Raw genomic sequence first — 17,070 nt, 5'->3', positions numbered from 1 at the left:
TAACCCTAACCCTAACCCTAACCCTAACCCTAACCCTAACCCTAACCCTAACCCTAACCCTAACCCTAACCCTAACCCTAACCCTAACCCTAACCCTAACCCTAAGCATTGCAAAGCTGGATCCCCGTCGCCATTGCTGTGTACTGCGAGATGCATACATCCCGACAGATCTCATGCAAAATAAGGTACGAGAGCCTGATTCTCGGTTGGAAGCACGACAGAAGACCCCGCACTGCCGCGCGACTGAAAGCTATGTTCGCCCAGAAGCTTGGCACGCGCTCAATAGAGCGTTTGCGTGAAACCCGCACAGCATGGCTTGGCGGATGACCGCATCAGTCGTCGACCATGCATCGGAGTGCGACGCTTCATCCAACACTGACGTCGAGCCGAGATCTGGACGTCGCGGTCGCAGAACGTGGCCAAAGCATGGCCGTCTCGAGGCATGAAAGGAGCGCAATCTCAGAGACGGCGTCTGCCATGTGATTGCGGGGTGCAAGGCAGGGCGTTCGACCGGCTGTGTACCGAGCTTGGCATCCTCGACCATGCAACTCTTCCTCTCCGCAGGACTGAGACCCCGCAAGCAACTATTGCAGCAAACGTCGCTGCTTCTGCATCGAACAGGTCACTCTGCATATAAGACAAGGTGCGCCGACCAGTCTCCACCATCCCCCCAAAAACAGCCTCGACTCGCTTCTCCTCGAACACTCGCCGCATTACTCCCAAGATGAAGATCAACTTCCTGCTTCTCGCTGCCATCATTGCCGTCGCTGTAAAGGCGCAAGATGAGATTGAATCGGACGACTTCCCAGCCGCTTGCGCCGCGCAATGCACGCCGCTGGTTGCAACGACCAACAGGTGCGATGACACCACCAACGACGACGGCGCCTATGTCGCATGTGTTTGCAGCTCGATGGACGCGTCGACTCTGCTCCCAGCTTGCGCCAGCTGCATTCGATCCAATGGCGAGGACGACGACGACAACGAAGCTTTCGAGCTCGCCCAGAGGTGCGGCTTTGCGGTGTCCAGCAATTCGACCAGCAGCATGAGCGGCATGTCTTCCACAAGCTCGATGTCGAGCACTTCAACAATGAGCATGTCGGCCACGTCTACGAGTGCGCTCAGCTCGGCGCTCAGCTCGGTCTCCGTCGCCGCGTCTACCGCCGTCGCCCCTGCACCGACTTCTGGAGGAAGCGCAAACTCAGGCCACCGTCTTGCTGCATCGATGGCTGCAGTGCCTCTGGTCTTGGTCCCCATCGTTGCAATGGTTTGATTGATAGGGTCGCGGCGGTCGCGCATCACTCACCCGGTAATGGGTCAATTGTGTGACTGCGCTGACGGTAAAGAACCTCGTTAGTCGAACGAAACAAGATGGCTCTACTGTTTTTCACAGCTTGCCTGTGATGAACTCTGCAGCCGTTTGATCATGACAATGCCCGACCGTGTTGTGTACGCCGGATCTGTCTTGGCGTCTTCCGGCACCCTATCGAAGCTGTCCCGACTCGCGTGGATCGCCTCTAACAGCGTCGTCTTGGCATCGAGCACCTCGAATCCCATGTATTTGTACATCTCAATGACCGCTGTGTTGTCGGGCTTGATGAGGATGCGCAGCTGACCGGTGCCGATGTAGTCGAAGCACTTGTCGCAGAGCAGGCGGGCGAGACCGCGACCACGTATCCTATCGTCGACGTAGAGCGCGGTCATGTGCCAGTATGCGCCGTTCGGGTCGTCATCGAGCGAAGGAGACTGGGCGCTCTGCGTGCCGGGCAGGATTTGGAACGAAGCATCGTACTCTGATCGTGTCATGGGGCCAATGAGCGTCACCTGTCCCACCCAGTCGCCCGTGGCGTCGCTAATGCAGACAAAGATGGTCTTTTGCGGCTCGCGGAGGCGTGCTAGTCGCTGCGATGTGTTGAGCTGCGACTCGATCGCAACCGTAGTCGAAAAGGCGTGGGGGGAGCGTTCGAGCGCCGTGATGCGCAGGTCGGTGTACTTTTGTGCATAGTCAGATTGCTGAGATGCGCTCAGGCTCGGATCTGAAATCCTGAGCACGCTGAACATGATGGTTGCAGGCAGAGCTGGTGTTCGCTGCGAAGGAGCAACACTTTTCGTAGGGAAGGCAGACGCGAGGTCCAGGTGTGCACCCTGCGCATCTTTTGGTAAATTAGCCGACGCAACCCGAACGCAGACGACCCTCATGGCTTTTCACTGCTCCGTGACGAAGGCTCGATCAGTTGCTAGCAAAGGATTGTGGGTATGAAGGAATGTCTATGCGCACAAGCTTGGAGTCGTGGGTATTGTACAAAGAGCGTCTAGGCAATGAAAAATGAGTGAAGATATCAGAAGCCAGCGCGACTGCCACCGCCGCCTCCGAGGGTGAGACGTGATGGCAAGCCGAGGCCGAGACCGGTCTGTGTCCGCGTATCGGCAGAAGGTGCAGGAGACGGAGGAGCGTTGCGCGGCGAGACGGAGAGATCCTGTGACGATGCGGCGCGAGCTGCTGCCTTGTTGAGAGCAGCCATCGACGGCGTCTGACGCAAGGTCGGGCCGCCGGTACTGGCTGCTGCGCTGCTGGGCTGAATGGGTGCACTGGAACCGACCACTCCTCCGCTGAGGAAAGATAGGACCTTTTCGGATCGGCTGAAGAAGGAGCTGGATGGGCCAACAGCTCCGGGAGTAAGGCTGCCGGACTTGTCTGAGGCCATGGACGGCGATGCATGGCCGTCAGCGCTACGCCTGTCCTGATCCGCGTCCAGAGTGGAGGAGACAGCGGATGCACTTGGGGCTGAATGCAGCGACAATGTCGCTGGTGTAATGACGCGCGAAATGGGAGCAGGCCGGATCCTGTTCAAGGCGGGCGGGATCGATCCGGCTCCGATGCCATCTGCCAAGTCGACAAAGGTGCTGCGAATCGAGCTGTCGCTGAGGCCACGAGGTCGCAAAGCGCGGTCGAGCAGGTTGCCACTGCCATTCATCTCGTCGTCGGATCCCTCATCGCCACTGTCGTCGAAGACCTGTTGACGGATAGCCCGGCCACGGTGGATGCTGATCTCATCGTCGTCGACAATGCGAGACAGCGGTCGTTGCCAGGCTGGAGTCGTCCTGGAGGCGTCGCCCTTGGGTCTGAGCAGACTTGTCTGCGCTAGCCCACCACCCAGCTTGGCAGATGGGCCTCGAGCAGCATCCAGACCGGCAGGTGAAGGAGCCAGGCTTCCGGCGAACAGGCCAGACAGGTTGCGCGACTGCATGCGTGTGAGCGAGACCTGCGATCGCCCAGGCTGAGGTCGAGGTCCGGCTCGAAGGCCACCGTTGATCAGACCTCGAGGCGATGCATTCGGCTCTGCTGCAGAAGCATGCGCACCTTTCACCTCGACGGCGAGGGTAGACGAGACGACCGCAGGGGAAGCTCTGGGTGCGAGGCGGCTCGCATAGTTGCCCGAGACGGACCTGCCTGGCGTTGGTCGGCTTCCTTTGCCTCCCGTTGTCCCTGTGTTGTCTGGCACCGCGAGCGACGCTCCAGAGGTGCTGCTGCTGCCCGGCGAGGTCGCGGTTGGCACGATGCTCGGTCCGCCGAGCAGGATCTTGCCCAGCCAATTGACCGCAGACGGGATGGGAATCAATCCTTTGTCCTCTGCCGTGTTTGCCCCAAGATGCTCGTGAAGAAGTTTGGCTGCCTGCCCCGGATTGAGGTGAATGTCGTTGATGCACAGTCGTAGCTTGGCGAGCTCGCACAGAATGTCACGGAATGCCTTGAGCAGCGCGAAGAACTCCTTGCGGGCGACGAGGCTCTCTTGAGCGAACTCCTTGGAATGAGCAGAGTTGTCGTCGCGAGCATTGTTGCGAGCTTCTGCTTCGATGAGCTTGCGGAAATGGTCGCGCAAGCCGTCGACGTCGCGAAGGATGGAGTTGACCGTGGTTTTGGCCAAGTGGCCTGCATCGCCTGCCAGATTCTGTCTCTGCAGACGACGCGAGAGCGTGTCGACGTCTGCCGTGGAGAGACGAGTGAAGAGACGATTGACGTAGTCGAGAAGGGTGCTCAATTGAGCGGTGCGGCTCTCGCGACGAGCAGGATCGAACTGCAGGAAGTCGCTTGTCTGCTTTTCCGTATCTCGACTGGTCTCACTGGAGCGCGAGCTTGGGGCGAAAGAAGAGGATTCCGGTGGTTGGCTTGTTGTGCTGCTATCCACAGTGCCTGTCAGCGACTCAGCACGAGTGGTTACAACGTTGTGGATCGCCGAAGATGTCGCTGGCGACGACGACGTGGCAGGGATCGTGAAGGAGCTCGTCGGCTGAATAGAAGCGCGTCGAGCATCTGCGCTGCTGCTGTCTACGCTTTGCTGGACCTCCTGCGAGAGTGTCGGCAGCATCTCAGCCGCTGTGTGGGTCTGCGAATCAGATGCGCCTGGGCCTTGTGGGAACTCGAAGCCCGCAAGGTCTGGGGCAGGGGACGCGACCATGGTGATTGCGTTATTGACCGAGCTGCGCAGCGTGTCTAGCTCTTCGTTGCATGTGTCGACCAAAGACCTGAGCTTGCCGTTGTCGTTACGCAGAGCTTCGTTGTCACGGACAAGGGCCTCGATGGCCTGCATCTGATCCGCGTCGTCACTGGCAGTGGAGGTGTCGGACGCCATGGATAGACCGCGCTGGTGTCGTAGACCACGAGTGAGTCGGTCTCTTGCCGACTGAAGTGCGTCGTCATCGAACACGGGGCGGTTGGCGGTCGTTGCGTCCGCACTTGTTTGCTTGCGCGCACTGTGAAGAGCATCTTTGAGCTGGGCAGATTTGAGTTCGAGCTTCTTCGACCTCGCTTCGGCTGCTGCTGATCGTTTACGCTCGGCGGCAAGCTCTTGCTTCAGATCGTCGAGCTCACGTTGGAGCGAATTGGCTTTCTCGTCGGCTCCGCTGAGTCGGGTTTGGCTTGCCTTGAGTTTGTTGAGCTGAGTGCGGGATTCGTCGAGCTCGTGCAAAAGGGCGCGATTGCTACTGTCGCCTGCCTCTAAGTTCAAGTTGGATTGTGCCAGCTCGCGCTCGAGAGCAGAGGTCTCTTTGTAGCTCTTGGTGAGTCTAGTCATGAGACCGTCGCGTTGTTGCATGTATTCTTCTGCTTGCTTCTGTAGCTTTGCCTGCATGGCGTCGTGGCGTTTGAGCAGCGCTTGGCCAATCTCTGCGCTGAGACGGAGATCAGCTTCCAGATCGCGCCACTCCTGGCGAGCGCGGAGAGCACGTGGACAGTCCTCCTTGCTGCAGCAGCACGTGCATCGGACGGTTTCTCCTGCTTCGCTGCGTTGGTCGAGACTGTGATGGCTGTTGCTGGCTGGAATGGTGTCGACGCTTTGGGCGAGGGAGCCTGCGAGGGAGTCGGGATAGAGAGTGTGGCGGTTCATGCGGAACTCGCTGATGATATTGGTGAAGTCTTCTATTGTTTTAGACTGTCGCACGCTGTTTTCGATCTGATCCATACCGGCAGCGTCCACGGCGGAGAGCATGGAGGTCGACATACTGTCGTCAGCTGTGAGGATGGATGCTGCATCTGAGTCGGATCTCACGCGTGATTGGTTGGGCGAGCTTGTCGCCATTGTCGCAGACGCCGCCCGAGTGCGCTGGGACGCTGGGCTGGACATGGATGATTCGTCCTCCTCTGCGATCTCTGCTGAGGGCTGCCGCGATCCAGACGCATGAGAGGCAAAGCTGGCGGTGGAGTTGGCCGAGTGAGTGCGCATGTGCCGGAAAGCCCTTTTTGCGCGACTGAGTCGAAAGTCGTGTGATGAAGCCAAGGACACGCCGAGACCATCTGCTCCCTGCGATGAATGCCGGTCCGAGGAGGAGGACGAATCGGATGACACAGATCGACTCGCCCGTGTAGCAGTCTCTTGACCGCCACTGACGGACCTAACTCCTGGGCTGAAGAGGTCGGATGCGTCGGGGCTATGCGGCGTCGCCGATGTGGGCAGGGTGGGAGAACATAGCGAGAGGCGCTTTAGATGGCGTGGAGCTGAAATGATGGGCAGAAGGCCGTGGGTCACGACGCTATGCCAGCAGACTCACACTCTAAGCCGAGCGTCAGACTGTTGAGGCGATGATGAGGATGTCCGTTCCGATGATGAGGCTATTGCTGGCGAGAAACCTGCCGCATTAGGAGGGCTGAGTGGTGTCGCGGTGTAGTAGATCGGCCCGACGAATGGTGGTGAAGCCGGCCTCCGTGATGGCTGCAGGGACGGTCAGTCGGAGCGATTCCGTATCTTTGTCGTGTTCCCCCTGTGGATGATCAAGTTGAGGTGTGTGAATGTCGTTAGTGTCGACGTCGGTGATGGTGGAAGCTGAGCCAGCTGTGTTCGACACGCAAAAGGCGCGGTGTTGATCTCGGCAAAGCTGTGTTGTGCCTGTTGAATTTTTGGCTCTGTGTGAAGCGAGCAGCTGAACCCTTTCAAAGGCAGCTGAGCCAGACTGCTGGAAATCTCAAATTTTAATTATTTGATTCTTAAAATCAAAACAAGACTTTCTGGGAAGTGAGCATCGCAGCAGACGGCTTTGCCAGCGTTGCAGGGCCAAAGAAGCGTCTGCTCTCCGCTCTCTTTTCTTCCTTCGTGGAAGCCGACTTTGGCAGGTTGTCTTTCATGCAAGACCCACGATTCGAAGCACCTTCTTCAGCTGCTTGCTCTCTTAGCCAGTATCAACTACGCTTTGCAGACAAGCGGCTCATGCTCGTGTTATCAAGGTCTTTGATGCCCTCAGAGTGCATTCCTGCGGCAGCTAAAGTGCAAGCTCGATCCTTCGGTCACTTTGGCTTTTGCATAGCTTTCATTGCGACGCTATGACGACTTGTCTTCGTTCTGCTTTCGGCCTTCAAAGTACTTGCCAATCTTGGCACCAACATATCGGAGCGTCCTCGTGAAGCCAGCCGTGTAGATGCCCTTGATCGACTGCGACCATGCAGGGCCTTTGACTGTTTCGGCAATCTTTTGCAACAGCACCTCGCCAAAGTCGTCTCTCTGCACCGCTGCTATCCAGAAGGCTTTGAGCGTCTCTTCGCGTTCGATGCTCGACGGCTTGCGGGGTACCGTGTCGAGCGTCTTGGACATGGACAGTTTCAAGAAGGCCGGGTCCAAGTGTGGCTGCCTTGTGTAGTGATCTTGTACCTTTTGGCGCAAATTCCTCGGCAACCGAGCAGCGTACGACGCCTTGGTCGAGACCGAGTCATCTTGCTGAATGCGGAAACGATTGCCCCTCACTTCTTCGACCGAGAGCGTACCCAAATTACGCATGAGCCCAGCATAGAGCCGTCGGAACTCTTCGCGCTGGTTTAGCACAATGTTGCGCACCTTGTTTGCGTTCTCGCCTCCGGGCACCGACATGCGGAAGTCGCCCGTGTAGCTCAGAGAGGCGATCCGTGTGTACAACTCCACCTCTGAGAAGTCCTTTGGTAGCAACAGCAGTGCGGTTCGCAGCGCAGAGGCGAGGTTGACCTGCTGCGCCAGCCTCACCCTGGCATCTGACGTGACCAGCGCGACAGGCTTGTGCATGCGACCGCTCACGTACATGGTCTCCCAGTCGAGCAGATCGTTGCACAGGTCATCGACGCTGATGATGCCGTACTTGACCAGCTCGTCTTCCAACTTGATGTAGGGGTTGTACCAAATCTTGGCGCCTCTCTTCTGCACCAGTCCGATTCCGATGCTGCCCAGCAGCCGACTGAGCATCGAGTAGTGCTTGGGATGTTGCGCCATGTTAAGTGAATGCCAGTGATGAGGATGTGTGACCGCCATGATAAAGTCGATCATCTTCTTGCCGTCCTTGGTGGCTGGTCGTTTCGAGTGTTCTGGTCCGGCCTCTGTCTGCGAAAACACGCCCGAGCCGTAGGCGAAAGCGAAGCGTACGGGTGCATCGAAGCAGGACAGTATATCGTGTAGGCGACGATTCACCTCGCCTGAGACGGGCACTAGTTGGTTCGACCCGAACGAGGGTGGGAACGAGGGTGGTGGGAATTGGGTTTGTGAGACTGGGCTGGAAGGGACGAGGCGGCTGGCCGCGTCAGAGGTCGACGACCGTGACGATGTCCATGACCGGTCTGTCGAGGTTGCGACAGCGGCCTGTCGGCGATCTGATCTGAAGTGCCTCCTTTGATGTTCACGGCCGAGCAAGTCGCGCGAGAAGGCAAGCACCAGGGGTGAAGGTCTGCACACAAGCTGGCTGCTACTTGGAAGAGGTGACGGCGATGTGAGAAGGAGGGCGGCCCTTTCGCAGCACCCTTTCGATGTCACCGCCAGCATGACGCTATGATGCGATGCTGTTGGCGTCAAAGTGGGGATGGCGGTCGAAGGTGGAAGGGAAAAGAGCAAGATGTCAGCCTACGGCACGTTCTTCTTCGAGGAAGCACAGACCCTGACACATCAGCACGAAGAAAGTCATTCGCCGGTCGCAGGCGAGGATTTTTCAGTGCCGCTTTCCTCCACATTTCTTCTTGACCTCATTGCGCCGCGGAAACCGTGACGGAAGCTAAAGCTGCATCGCTTGCCATCGCTCAACGTTCCAAAGGCGACTACGTATCACAGTGCTTTTGTCGACATGATAGTGTACAAGCGAGAGTCGCCGTCATTGGGTGCGAGTGGTATACATGAGCCTAGTCGGAGAGTGGAGGAGGGATCGAGTCGGGATCGATAGCCTCCTCTTCGTCCTCCTCGACGTCGGTGAATTGGACAATAGGCTGAGAGATCGAAGCTGAAGGAGCATCACATACAAAGGCGGTAGCAGCGAGGGCGAGATGATATGAGAGTCAGTGACAGCTCGAGACAGCCAGCCGACAAGCATTTTATGGTACCTACATGCTCCCTGGGCGCGGAACCCAACGCAGATGGGGTCCGAGTCCTTGAGCCCTGCCTTGCGCACCGTCAGGTCCGAGGACGCCGAGTCCTGATCGAGCGGCATGAATATCGTCATGCTCTCATCTGCGCCAGTGCTGCTTGCGATGAAGAGACCGAGGTCGTCCTCTGCATCCAAGTCGCTCCACGCTGGATACTCCTTGCCATCGGCCTGTGTGTATTGTGGCAGTGTGGAAAGCTCTGGCTGGTTGGTTGCACGAACAGCCTCGACGAAGTCGGCCTTGAGCGATGCAAGGGTGGTGGAAGGCTGACAGGCGATAAAGAGCGTCGTCTTGTGATACTTGAGACGCAGCACTAACGCGTCCTTGTGCTCGGATAGTGAGACCGGCTGCATCGTGACAAAGGAAAAACATCGCATGTGTTAGAATAGCCTCAGTATTGACATCACCAACGGCCTCGTTTACTTACCATGCTGAATGTCTAGCCGTCAGGGATGTTCAATGCAGGCGGTGGTGGACGTGGAAGACGTGGAGAGCATTGACCACGAACAAGGCTGAGCAGACCCTTGCTTGACCCACCAAGCTTCTTCGCGTTGATTTTCCACTCACAGAAGTAGAGTGAGGATCTGACATGCTTGAATTCTTGCGACATGACCGCGGCTGGCGCGCTTAGATGCATGGACTCGCAACTCAGCTCGAGTCGGGCTAGAGAAGCTGCCGCCCGTAGAGCCCCAAGCGCCCGCAGCACGCGATGCCAATCAGGCTCAATCGTGCATCCACCTGCATGACCATCTCTCACTTTCCTCGAAGAGCAGATGATCCGAATACGACCTGCAGACTCACCCCCTCGGTCATGCTCCTGAGTGATGAGATGATGAGGGTGTATATAACACTCTTTGCGCTCTCTCCGACGTTTGATCCTTTTGTCCTCACCCTCATCTCCAAAAGTACGAGTAGGAAGCGTTTTCGTCCATTCCACCTGTGGTGAGTGCTTCTGATGCGCCTGTTTCCCCTACACCTAAATATTGCCGGCGCCATGGTCATAGAAGTGGTGGTATCCGTCGACGAAGCCAGCCGGCTGGAAAAGTACCTTGCTAAGAGCCCGCTCTGGTGGCCGACTCGAGCGGGGATACGCGATGTCTTTTTGGCCGTCATCTCCTCCACCTGCCGAGGTCATCACCTCGGCTTTTCTGCGGTGGTTTGTGCCGGCAGAGACTCGGTTGGCAGGGTCATGTGCATCCAGCGCCAAAAAAAACGAGTGCACGGGCAGCAATCTCTTCTGATCAGTCACGGCTATCCATCGTCTTTGAGGATCCTCTTGCTGACTTTGCACTCGCATCGCCTTCCCACCTGCCGTCGACCGCCATCATCTCCGCTGCCAGCCGTTCCATAGCATGCTCCGCTCTGCAGCTCGCTCATCTCTTCGTCCTGCCCTTCGCTCTGCTCTTCCATCTTCGAGACTATCTCTCCTGACCCTCGCGCAGACCTCGCAGCGCAAACCCCTCATCTCCCGCTCCATTCACACCTCAACATCCTTCAAAATGCCGCACATGCCTCAAGGAATCGTCAAGGGCGGCAAGGAGGACCTCAAGCTCAGCAATCAGTCGCTCTGGCAGACCAAGGCCCACATCAACGGTGCATGGGTTGATGCCGACAACAAGTCCACCTTGAAGGTCTTCAACAAGGCTACTGGCGCCGAGATCGGCCAGGTGCCCGACATGGGCGCCAAAGAGACCAAGGCTGCCATCGACGCCGCCGACGCAGCTTTCAAGTCCTGGTCCAAGACCACCGCAAAGCACCGTCACGACCTCCTCATGAAGCTCTACTACGCTCACCTGGACAACGCCGACGACCTCGCCAAGATCATCGTCGCCGAGAACGGAAAGGCATTTGCAGAGGCCAAGGGCGAGATCGGCTACTCCAACGGCTTCCTCGAGTGGTTCGCTGAGGAGGCGACCCGCACCTACGGTCATGTCGTACCTTCGCCCCTTCCCGGCGTCCGCAACGTCGTCCAGATGCAGCCCGTCGGTGTCGCTGGTCTCATCACTCCTTGGAACTTCCCCGCTGCCATGATCACACGTAAGGCCGCTCCAGCCCTCGCTGCTGGATGCACCGTCGTCATCAAGGCTCCCGCTGAGACTCCCTTTTCCGCCCTCGCATTTGCCCACCTTGCCGAGAAGGTCGGCTTCCCTAAGGGCACCATCAACGTCGTCACCTGTGCCAAGGGCGACAACGAGATCGCCGTCGGCAAGGAACTCTGCGAGAACCCCTCCGTCCGCAAGATCTCGTTCACCGGCTCCACTCGTGTCGGCAAGATCCTCATGAGCCAGTCCGCCTCGACACTCAAGAAGCTCTCCATGGAGCTCGGCGGCAACGCTCCATTTATCGTCTTTGAGGATGCGGACCTCGACAAGGCCGTCGAGGGAGCCATCGCCTGCAAATTCCGTGGCTCCGGTCAGACATGCATCTGCGCCAACCGAATCTACGTCCACGCCGATGTCAAGGAGGCTTTCCTGAAAAAGTTTGCTGCCAAGGTTGACGCTTTCAAGGTGGGCTATGGCATGGACGAGGGCACCACCCACGGTCCGCTCGTCAGCGAGGCCGGTCTGAGCAAGGTCGAGGAGCACGTCAACGACTCGGTCAAGAAGGGCGCCAAGATCGTCATCGGCGGTAAGCGCGGCGAGGGTCTCTTCTTCGAGCCTACCGTCATCACCGATCTGCCTGACGACGTGCCCACCGACCGCGAGGAGACCTTCGGCCCTCTCGCTGCCGTTTACACTTTCACCAGCGAGGAGGAGGTCGTGCGAAAGGCCAACAACGTCGATGTGGGTCTTGCCGGCTACTTCTTCTCCAAGGACACCGCTCGTTGCTGGCGTGTCGCCGAGGAGCTCCAGGTCGGCATGGTGGGTATCAACACCGGTCTCATTTCGCAGAACTCGGTGCCCTTCGGTGGTGTTCACGAGTCTGGATTCGGTCGCGAGGGCGGTCGCACCGGTATCGACGAGTACATGGTTCAGAAGCTGATGGTGTTCGGCGGTGTCAACTGATCTGCTAAGAGAATATCAATAGTCCTGATTTCGATGCTAGCGAATTTGCGTACGTGAGTGGATAGTAGCTGTGTCAAGGGCGTGCGAGACGTGATCCGTTGATCGATAAGGTGTGGAAGCGTGGCAAACGCTGGCCTCATGCTCGCCAGCTGTCGAGAAGAGCAGCCATAGGACGAAACTCAACCAGTCGACATTCCAGTGCATTCGCGTGCTTCGATCGTGACGAAGCATCTCGACGGTACATATCTAGCACCGTCGAGCCTGACACCGTGTCCTCAGCCTCGGCTTGGGGCAAAGTGACAGCGAGCTTGTACCAGCCGCCCGAGGTAGTCAACGCGATCAAGTGATGTCGTGCAGGGCTGTTGTTGCGATCGATGGAAGTGTCCGAGGTATATCCGGGCTTTTGCGTTGAGCGCGAACGGTCTTTGGCCGCTTTCGAGCCTTTATCGAGTAGCGATGGCTCAAGGACCGAAGGATCGCTGCCTTCCGCAACCCAGCAAAGAAAGACGCTTTCGTCGACGCTTGCTTCACCTTTGCGAATATCGCTGATCCGACTCCGCATCTGGGCCCATGCACCCTCGGTCGACTTCTCAGTGCCGGTTGGCGCGGCAGGTGCGGACCCAGCGCTGTCAAAGCCGCTGTTGTCTGCTGCTGAGGGTGCAGTGTAGTGACGGGAAGAGGCGCCAAAGCTTCTGAGCGGAATGCGAAATTGCGCGCTGCTCCATTCGGACTTGAGGTATTGAGGGTAGACAGATGACGGGATCTGACTCGCCAGACTGCCGAGACCTGACGGCAAATACTGCGCTGCAGCTCGCCCAAGATTGGCTTTCCGAGACGATGTGGAAGTCGACGCGTTGCCCCAGTCGTCAGAGCTGACCTCCGCTGCAGGCGACGGATCGGCGAGGAGAAAGATATGGATAGTGCCCTTGTCACTAGCAGCTGCAACCATGGAAGCGTCTGGTGTAAATGCGATGCTCAAGATGGACGCGGTGTCCGTTCCGCGGCGAAGCTCCCGGATCAGTCTTGCGCCGAAGCCTGTCCTTCCCGGCGTGTCCGGCTTTCTGCCTTGCGCAGCGGCAAGATCTCTCTGCGAGCCCGAGACGTTATTGGCCCAAATTCGGACCAGAGTGCCTTTCGAAGAGGCAGTAGCGAGCCAGCGACCGTCCGGACTGAGCGTGATTGCTGCTATCGAGGACTCGTGGGCAACAATGATGGACGCGGCGCCGACGGATGAGGCAGAATTCGAGAGCACTGGCGCAGCGTTGACCATTGTCAGGCTCTGCAGCTTGATGGTAAGGAGCTGAACATGCCCCTTTTGTCGCCCTGGGACCGCCACAATTGCAGCAGCTTGCTGTGCTGAGCCGGCAGCAGACCCGTCGTAATACGGCGCGACAGAGCCTAACCCCTTCCGATTCTGGAAGGTCTGTACAGATGTTCTCTTGCGGACCGTCCAAGCAGACTTCGGTACGTTGCCACCCAAGTTTTTTGCCATGGGCGGTGGCGAAAGCTCAAAGACGATAGCTTTTGAGGCCAGCACTACGACGAGGACAACGCAGAATCGCGGAGACTTGGTCTTCTCGGAGGACGCGCGACCCTTACCTTTGCGAGCGCTCTCGTCCTGCGCGGGATTTATCGCATGAACCGAGGTGGCGTAGATACCGCGGACCCCTTCGCTGAACTCGAGCTCAATGACTTCCCGGCCATGCAAGATCTTTGGCTTTGCCTTTGCCGTCGCGTTTGTGGCGGTGGTTGCAAGGCTTGAAACCGAATCAACTAATCCGGCGTTGGTTTGACGCGTTGACTGACCCGAGAACAGGCCGGTTGGACTGGATGTTGGGTTGTCCAAGCGGTAAGACGTCGAGCTCTTCATTTGGTCGCTCTGACTCTGTTTCGGCGCGAGCGATGAAGTGGAACGCTTTCTTGAGGATAAGCTTTCTCCATGCGGGCGCGCTTCCTGCTCTTCCGCGAACGGATCGTCGAGATTGGCTGAGCTCGACATGATCGAATGGGCGAGAAATGAAGAGTCTAGATCCGCCGCTGCAGGATCAAACGGATGGTGATCGCTCGAGTCGTAACCCTCCGAGAGATGGGAAGCTTGCAAGCGACCGATCCCCAAGGAGCTCGCACCAACACTATGGTCCATCGTATCGATCCCTCTCACTGAAAGAGAAGCTGCACTTCTCGGGATGGCTTGCTGGTTCTCTCCAGTGACGAGAGAGGACGTGGAGAAGCGGACACCATCCTCGGGGGTCGAAGACCGGCTTGAACCGTGCAGCGCATTGTCGATATTCTCGAACCCTTCTGGACTGGCTCTACCATACGCATCGAATTGCGATCCTGCCGAAAAGATGGTCGAGGCACGCCTCGAGGGAGCACTGTCGAATTCATCATCGTCCGAGTCAGCGCCCCTTGATGATTCCGCGGCTGCCTTCGCTGTATACTCCGCCGCTTCGTCCCACAGAATGACCTTGTTTGGCGCGAAACGAGGCACCCGGCCTCCACCGACTAGAAAGAGGAGGGAGGTATGCTGGACGGGAACGGCGTGCGAGAGGCCGCCTTGCGATGGAGACCAAGTTCGGTTAGCGACTAACTTCAGCGGATCTGTCTGAGAGACCATGAAGCCATTCAGGCCGGCACAGCTGAAGACGGCGGGTTGAGAAAGCCGATTTGTGTCGGCGCTTGTATGGGCGATAGCGGCAGCGGGATCCGGCGAGCAGAAGCTGACATGCTGAAAGAGCGGGACTGCAGCATGCGACTCGATCGTGTGCCTTGGAAGATGCATGGTGGCGAACGCTGCCGGAGGGGCAGCCCTGGTGAGCTATACTTTGGTTTACGGAGAGCTAGTCATTGCGGACTTGGTTGCTTGTCCTCATCCAGTCGTGGAGAGGTTTCCGCTGGCGATCGAGAGTTGAGTAGTCCTCTTCTCGGTAGACCTGCAACCTGGCACCTGGCCGTCTCAGTTCTGATCGTTGACCTGCGATGATTGATGCGACGGACGTTGCTTGAAGCTATCGCGGTCGCTTGAAGCTATCGCGGTCGAAAGGTCGAGTGTGTGGGGAGAGTGAGTGGAGACAAATGACCGAGATTTCAGGGTCCTACTTTGCCTTTGAGCGTGGCTTGGTGGTGAGGCTGAGTTGAGCCGCGAGAAAGCGAGGCCCTTGCACGTCGCAGCGTGTGTGTGACACTCTGGCTCAAGCGAAATTTGATTTGAACTTGTTACATCGCAATCGCGACAGGGACAACTCTTTCGAAAAATTAGTGGCCGACTTCCGTTGCGCTTCGAGGTTCAAGGTTTCATCCATCTTCTTGCTCCTCGACCTGTTGCATTGCACTCTCCTTCTCAAAAGGTCCTCTCCCACGCTATCACTTCATCAAGACCCGCAAAGCCGTCTCGCTGGTTGCTCATCTGTGATCGAGTCCTTCCTGCCAGTCAACCTCCCTCGGGCGTGGAGTCATACAACATCCAGCGAGCAAGCCGAAAGTCGCCCTCGACGCCCATTTGCCTCGTCTTCTCGTCAGATCCCCCGTTCTGCGGGCCAGGTGTGAGCTGTGGCCGCCATGGGCAAGCACTACTGCGACTACTGCGATGTCTTTCTAACGCATGACTCAGTCTCGGTGCGAAAGGCTCACAACAGCGGACGCAATCATCTCCAGAATGTTCGCGAATACTACCAGACGCTCGAACCGGAGCAGATTCAGCAAGTGCTCGACACGCTGGCACACGAATACGACCGACGTGGTATCGAGAAGCCAAGAGATCTTCTTCAACCTGCTGGCTCGTCCTTCATGACCTTTGGAGCTGGACCGTTGAGCGGCGCTTCAGATCGAGGTAAGTAGCAATCCAGTTCTAGCACCTGCTGTCGTGCTCATCATCAGCCGCATTCTGACACCTTACACTTCAATTCTCCATTCGCAGCATTCCGACCACAAGGTCCGCCAAGAACATCGATGGGTGGAGGCGGCGGCAGTGGAGGTCCAGGCGCAGGCCCTGATCGAGGCGGTGGCTATCGCGGTGGATCCAACAGCTACGGTCGATATGATGGCTCGACCAGGGATCAAGGACCGCCTCCGAATTACAACCGTCCACCGCCTCAAGGCGGACCTTACTCTCGACCGCCTCCCAACATGATGGGTAGCGGGCCACCTGCAGGCAGCAACGGCTCATATCCCCCGAGAGGTCCACCACCTGGCTACGGAGGACCACCGCCATCAAGCTATCCATCCGGGCCACCACCCAACATGCGCGGGCCGCCGCCATCTCTTGCTCCCAACGGCTCGTATCCTGCGCAGTCTCGATCGGGCTATGGACCGCGTTGACGTTAGTCCGACGTCAGCAGCGATCCTGCACTGGTCCTCGATCGTCACGCATCTGTATTTTAGCACAGTCAAAGTCTCCTGGACAATCAAAGACAACACAGAAAGCCTCGGTTGCAGCAGTGACAAACGCGTGCGATACAGCGAGGGAAGAGAGAATCCTGCCAAATCGCAGACGTCGCCAGTTAAGTAGCAGGACGGAGGGCGCGCAAACGCTCTGCCAAAGCATCGTCTTCTTTCTCCTTGACCTTACCGTCGGCGACCTTGGGTGCCAAGTCGGCCACCTTGCCCTCCAGCAGACCGCCTTCGCCAAGCTTGTGGTTGATCTCGATGCCGTTTTGGTCTGCGACTTGCTGCATGAGCAGGTCGACCTGGTCTTGCGGCATGCTCTGCGCTGTGGTTGCGCCGATGGTGCCCTCCATGTAGGAGGTCTGCACATCCATATCCTCGAACTGGGTCTCGAACTTGTCCATGACCATAGATATGCGCTCCAGATTCATGCTCTCCATCGCCTTGTCCATTCCTTTTACCACGGATGCCATGCTACCCGACACTTGACGCATGGTGACCGCCGTCTCGACTCGGCTTGCGACCGCATCGATGCGACTCCCTAGCCGCAAAAGATTGAGCGATTCGTTCTTCTTGCGGATGGCATTCGAAGCATAGATACGTGCGCCTTCGGTGTTGCCCTGAGCGAGCGCCTTCTTGAGCTTTGCCTTCTCGGCTGTCTCATCTTTGCTGGCCTTTCGTGCTTGTCGCTGAAGCGACTTTGCCGTGAATTTGAGCTGGAAGAGCGACTTTTCGAGACCTGACATGATGTAGGTGATCGAATGCTGCTATGCGTAGGGCGTAGACCAGAACGAAGCTAGGATGATGTGCGCAGCGAAGAGCCTGGTT

At 57.7% G+C, this 17,070-nt stretch overlaps 9 protein-coding genes across 9 annotated transcripts; 3 read left to right on the top strand and 6 right to left on the bottom strand.

Annotated features, from left to right (window-relative positions):
* Window positions 1-724: 724 nt before the first annotated feature.
* Window positions 725-1,270, top strand: PSEUBRA_002175 (uncharacterized protein; the record flags this gene model as incomplete). Its single annotated transcript, XM_059464762.1, has 1 exon — window positions 725-1,270. The coding sequence occupies one exon, from the start codon at window positions 725-727 to the stop codon at window positions 1,268-1,270; it is 546 nt and encodes a 181-aa protein (XP_059321242.1).
* Window positions 1,271-1,374: 104 nt separating this feature from the next.
* PSEUBRA_002174 (GNAT domain protein) lies at window positions 1,375-2,058 on the bottom strand (the record flags this gene model as incomplete). Its single annotated transcript, XM_016435315.1, has 1 exon — window positions 1,375-2,058. The coding sequence occupies one exon, from the start codon at window positions 2,056-2,058 to the stop codon at window positions 1,375-1,377; it is 684 nt and encodes a 227-aa protein (XP_016293403.1).
* Window positions 2,059-2,336: 278 nt separating this feature from the next.
* PSEUBRA_002173 (uncharacterized protein) lies at window positions 2,337-5,717 on the bottom strand (the record flags this gene model as incomplete). Its single annotated transcript, XM_016435308.2, has 1 exon — window positions 2,337-5,717. One exon carries the CDS (start codon window positions 5,715-5,717, stop codon window positions 2,337-2,339), a length of 3,381 nt encoding a protein of 1,126 aa, XP_016293402.2.
* Window positions 5,718-6,806: 1,089 nt separating this feature from the next.
* PSEUBRA_002172 (Mitochondrial matrix Mmp37) lies at window positions 6,807-7,721 on the bottom strand (the record flags this gene model as incomplete). The annotated part of the gene is made up of 1 exon (XM_016435312.1): window positions 6,807-7,721. One exon carries the CDS (start codon window positions 7,719-7,721, stop codon window positions 6,807-6,809), a length of 915 nt encoding a protein of 304 aa, XP_016293401.1.
* An 893-nt stretch (window positions 7,722-8,614) lies between these two features.
* On the bottom strand, window positions 8,615-9,207 carry PSEUBRA_002171 (uncharacterized protein; the record flags this gene model as incomplete). The annotated part of the gene is made up of 2 exons (XM_016435314.1): window positions 8,615-8,712; window positions 8,817-9,207. The coding sequence occupies 2 exons, from the start codon at window positions 9,205-9,207 to the stop codon at window positions 8,615-8,617; spliced, it is 489 nt and encodes a 162-aa protein (XP_016293400.1).
* Window positions 9,208-10,353: 1,146 nt separating this feature from the next.
* On the top strand, window positions 10,354-11,859 carry PSEUBRA_002170 (Aldehyde dehydrogenase; the record flags this gene model as incomplete). Its single annotated transcript, XM_016435332.1, has 1 exon — window positions 10,354-11,859. One exon carries the CDS (start codon window positions 10,354-10,356, stop codon window positions 11,857-11,859), a length of 1,506 nt encoding a protein of 501 aa, XP_016293399.1.
* A 136-nt stretch (window positions 11,860-11,995) lies between these two features.
* PSEUBRA_002169 (WD40 repeat) lies at window positions 11,996-13,729 on the bottom strand (the record flags this gene model as incomplete). Its single annotated transcript, XM_059464760.1, has 1 exon — window positions 11,996-13,729. The coding sequence occupies one exon, from the start codon at window positions 13,727-13,729 to the stop codon at window positions 11,996-11,998; it is 1,734 nt and encodes a 577-aa protein (XP_059321241.1).
* A 1,688-nt stretch (window positions 13,730-15,417) lies between these two features.
* PSEUBRA_002168 (Zinc finger, U1-C type) lies at window positions 15,418-16,176 on the top strand (the record flags this gene model as incomplete). Its single annotated transcript, XM_059464759.1, has 2 exons — window positions 15,418-15,688; window positions 15,776-16,176. The coding sequence occupies 2 exons, from the start codon at window positions 15,418-15,420 to the stop codon at window positions 16,174-16,176; spliced, it is 672 nt and encodes a 223-aa protein (XP_059320782.1).
* Window positions 16,177-16,358: 182 nt separating this feature from the next.
* On the bottom strand, window positions 16,359-16,988 carry PSEUBRA_002167 (Snf7; the record flags this gene model as incomplete). Its single annotated transcript, XM_059464758.1, has 1 exon — window positions 16,359-16,988. The coding sequence occupies one exon, from the start codon at window positions 16,986-16,988 to the stop codon at window positions 16,359-16,361; it is 630 nt and encodes a 209-aa protein (XP_059321240.1).
* Between the last annotated feature and the right edge of the window lie 82 nt (window positions 16,989-17,070).

The sequence above is a fragment of the Kalmanozyma brasiliensis genome (genome assembly GCF_000497045.1).
Source record: "Kalmanozyma brasiliensis GHG001 unplaced genomic scaffold PSEUBRA_SCAF17, whole genome shotgun sequence".
Taxonomy (NCBI): Eukaryota; Fungi; Basidiomycota; class Ustilaginomycetes; order Ustilaginales; genus Kalmanozyma; species Kalmanozyma brasiliensis.
The sequence above is the reverse complement of the archived record's forward strand: the minus strand, read 5'-3'. Positions and strand labels throughout refer to the sequence as shown.